Source organism: Myotis brandtii, unplaced genomic scaffold (assembly GCF_000412655.1).
Source record: "Myotis brandtii unplaced genomic scaffold, ASM41265v1 scaffold160, whole genome shotgun sequence".
Taxonomy (NCBI): Eukaryota; Metazoa; Chordata; class Mammalia; order Chiroptera; family Vespertilionidae; genus Myotis; species Myotis brandtii.
Window position 1 is genome coordinate 1,621,271 of NW_005355833.1, and position 2,495 is coordinate 1,623,765.

A 2,495-nucleotide genomic window follows, 5' to 3' on the forward strand; every position below is an offset into this window, starting at 1 on the left:
ACTCTGGGCTTATATTGCTGGGCTAAGTGTGATTATGAGCTAATATTTTTATAGTTTATGCCCACATTTCAAAAATCTTTTCCAGGTTCTCATATTTCCTCTAGGATTTGCCACATGTTAGCAATAAAGAAGATGGCTAATTGTGTTTCTTTATTCTTTCTTTGTTTAGGATGTGATAGGCCAGGTTCTGCCTGAAGCAACAACCACAGCATTTGAATGTAAGTCTGGCTTGTATACTTTCTTGACTGTTTCCTTCTGCAGTAATTTTTCAAGGGGTTTATGGGTTGCATTAGTTTAGAAACTGACAAAAACACATTATTTATGATCATCATATGGTACATTTAAATATTTATAAATTAATGCAAGTTTAATGATGATACTTAACTGAGTAATATTTTCTTATTTAATCATATCTTGGGTGTGCATATTTCTATAATATAGCTTTAATTACCAACATGACCTTTATCTGCTCTTGCTCCTCACTGTAATAATATTGTGGTGTAAAATGAAACCTGTAAACTACCTGTAGGCCAATGATTATTGATTAAGGGATTTTAATCCATTGCTGCTTTATAACAGCCACAGAGCAGAGCTTTTAAGTGAACATTGAATGGAATAATTCTGTTTTAGTGAGGGTTGGCACGGCTGCTAGATGATGGCAGCAACACTTCAGGTCTTAAGTCCTTTCCCCACACCGCCCTCCACACCAAAGCAGTTGGCTTAGCTTCCAGGGGCAGGGCAGGGCACTAGAAAACTGGTTTTGATATGAGGCAGGTCACTGCAGGAGAGGTCAGGGTCTGAGTAATGTTAAGGTGAGAATTTAGTCAGGAGCTCTGGTGTTGAGAAGGATAATGGATTTGTAACCGTAGTTCCCATTTTTTAAAAAAGATGAGGGCCACTTTCCATGTGGAAAAATGTATGGTTTCTCCACATAATGTACTTTTTGTTCTTGTGTTTTAAGCAGATGGTTAATGACAGAGAGTACATTGTCCTCTGTTTTACTTATGTTCTCTTTGGAGGACAATTTGGCAGTACTTACCAAAATATAAAATGTGTAGAACCTTTGACTCAGCAGATCCACTTTTAGGAAGCTGTCCAACAGAAAGACCTAACCATATGTTGAATGCCCTTCAAACAAACTGTTCATTGTGGAATTATTTTTAATAGCAGAAAGTTAAAAGTAAGCTAACTGCCTAAAATAATAGATTAATAAGTTATAAATCTGAATCATTAGGCAGTGGGTATAAAGAGTGAGTTAGGATTTTATGCATTGACATGGAAAGATATCCATAATATATTATTGACTAAACAAATAATATATGTGGTAAGATCCTATTTTCTGAAAAAACTAATCTCTCCTCCTCCCAACTTCATGAATATAAGGTGTTCCAAAAAAATGTATACACACTTTAACAGCTGATAGCTCAATTTTGAAAATGAAATGTATTTTAATAAACACTGCATTTGTTGTTATTCAAAGTGCGTGTATACATTTTTTGGGACACCCTGCATATTGAGAGACAAGGATCTGAAGTTGCTGCAGTGCTTTCTAATGATTTTCCCTGGAAAGGCGACTTGGAGGCTGGAGTGGGGGCTGAATGAGCACACTTTTTCCTTTACTTATTTCTCTATTGTTTGAATATTTTTCAACAATTATTACATGTTTTTAAAAGCTACTTGAATAGAACTCTTAAGATAATTTCTATTTTATTAAAAACAGTACATAGATCTAAAATACATATTAGTGTTGCAAGCTCTTTAGACCCCTTGCAGTAACTCCTTGGGGGTGCCAGGGATTTCACATATAGTCTGATAGTAAACATTTGGAGTACTTGCTGTTGCTAGATGCTGTGCTAAGAGTATTCCATGGGTTATCTCATTTAATTTAACCTTCACGGGATCCCCACGAAGCACGTTGACAGTCTGTTATTAGCTCTGTTTTAGTTGAGGAAAGGACATCTCTAAGACCTGCTCAGAGCCTTACAGCTAGTCAATGGTAAAGTGGAATTTCTGGAGTAGACTCCAAAGCATATCCTATCTAATAAAAGAGAAACATGGTAATTAGCCGTAACTTTGCTACCCTTCCCATTGGCTAATCAGGGCGATATGCAAATTAACTGCCAGCCAAGATGGCGCCCGGCAGCCAGGCACTGAAGCGAACAGGAGGCTTGCTTGCTCCAGTGACAGTGGAAGCCAACGTTCCCCGCCTGTTGCTGCCGGCCTCTGAGCTTGCAGTTTGAAACATTGTTACAAATATAGAAGCTAAACAAAACCCCAGAAACCTGCTTTCAGCCAGCCGGGCTTCAGCCAGCAGGACCGCAACATTGTTTCAATTATAGAACAAACGCAGATCCCTGCTTTCAGCCAGCAGGGATCTCAGAGCTGGAGTTGAAACAGTGTTTCGATTATAGAACCCAAACAAACCAGATACCTGCTTTCAGCAGCCGAGGCCTCAGAGCTGGAGCCAAGCCTCAGAGCTAAAGCTGGCCCAGAAT

At 38.6% G+C, this 2,495-nt stretch overlaps 1 protein-coding gene across 7 annotated transcripts in view; it reads left to right on the forward strand.

The window, feature by feature from the left end:
• MAP2K5 (mitogen-activated protein kinase kinase 5) overlaps nucleotides 1–2,495 on the forward strand; it is a 261,792-nt gene that overhangs the window by 7,796 nt on the left and 251,501 nt on the right. For all 7 annotated transcript variants that reach the window (XM_005862082.2, XM_005862083.2, XM_014536301.1 and 4 more), the window contains exon 2: nucleotides 170–218. In XM_005862082.2, coding sequence (XP_005862144.1) covers nucleotides 170–218 — 49 coding nt within the window. The remainder of the gene's footprint in view (nucleotides 1–169; nucleotides 219–2,495) is intronic.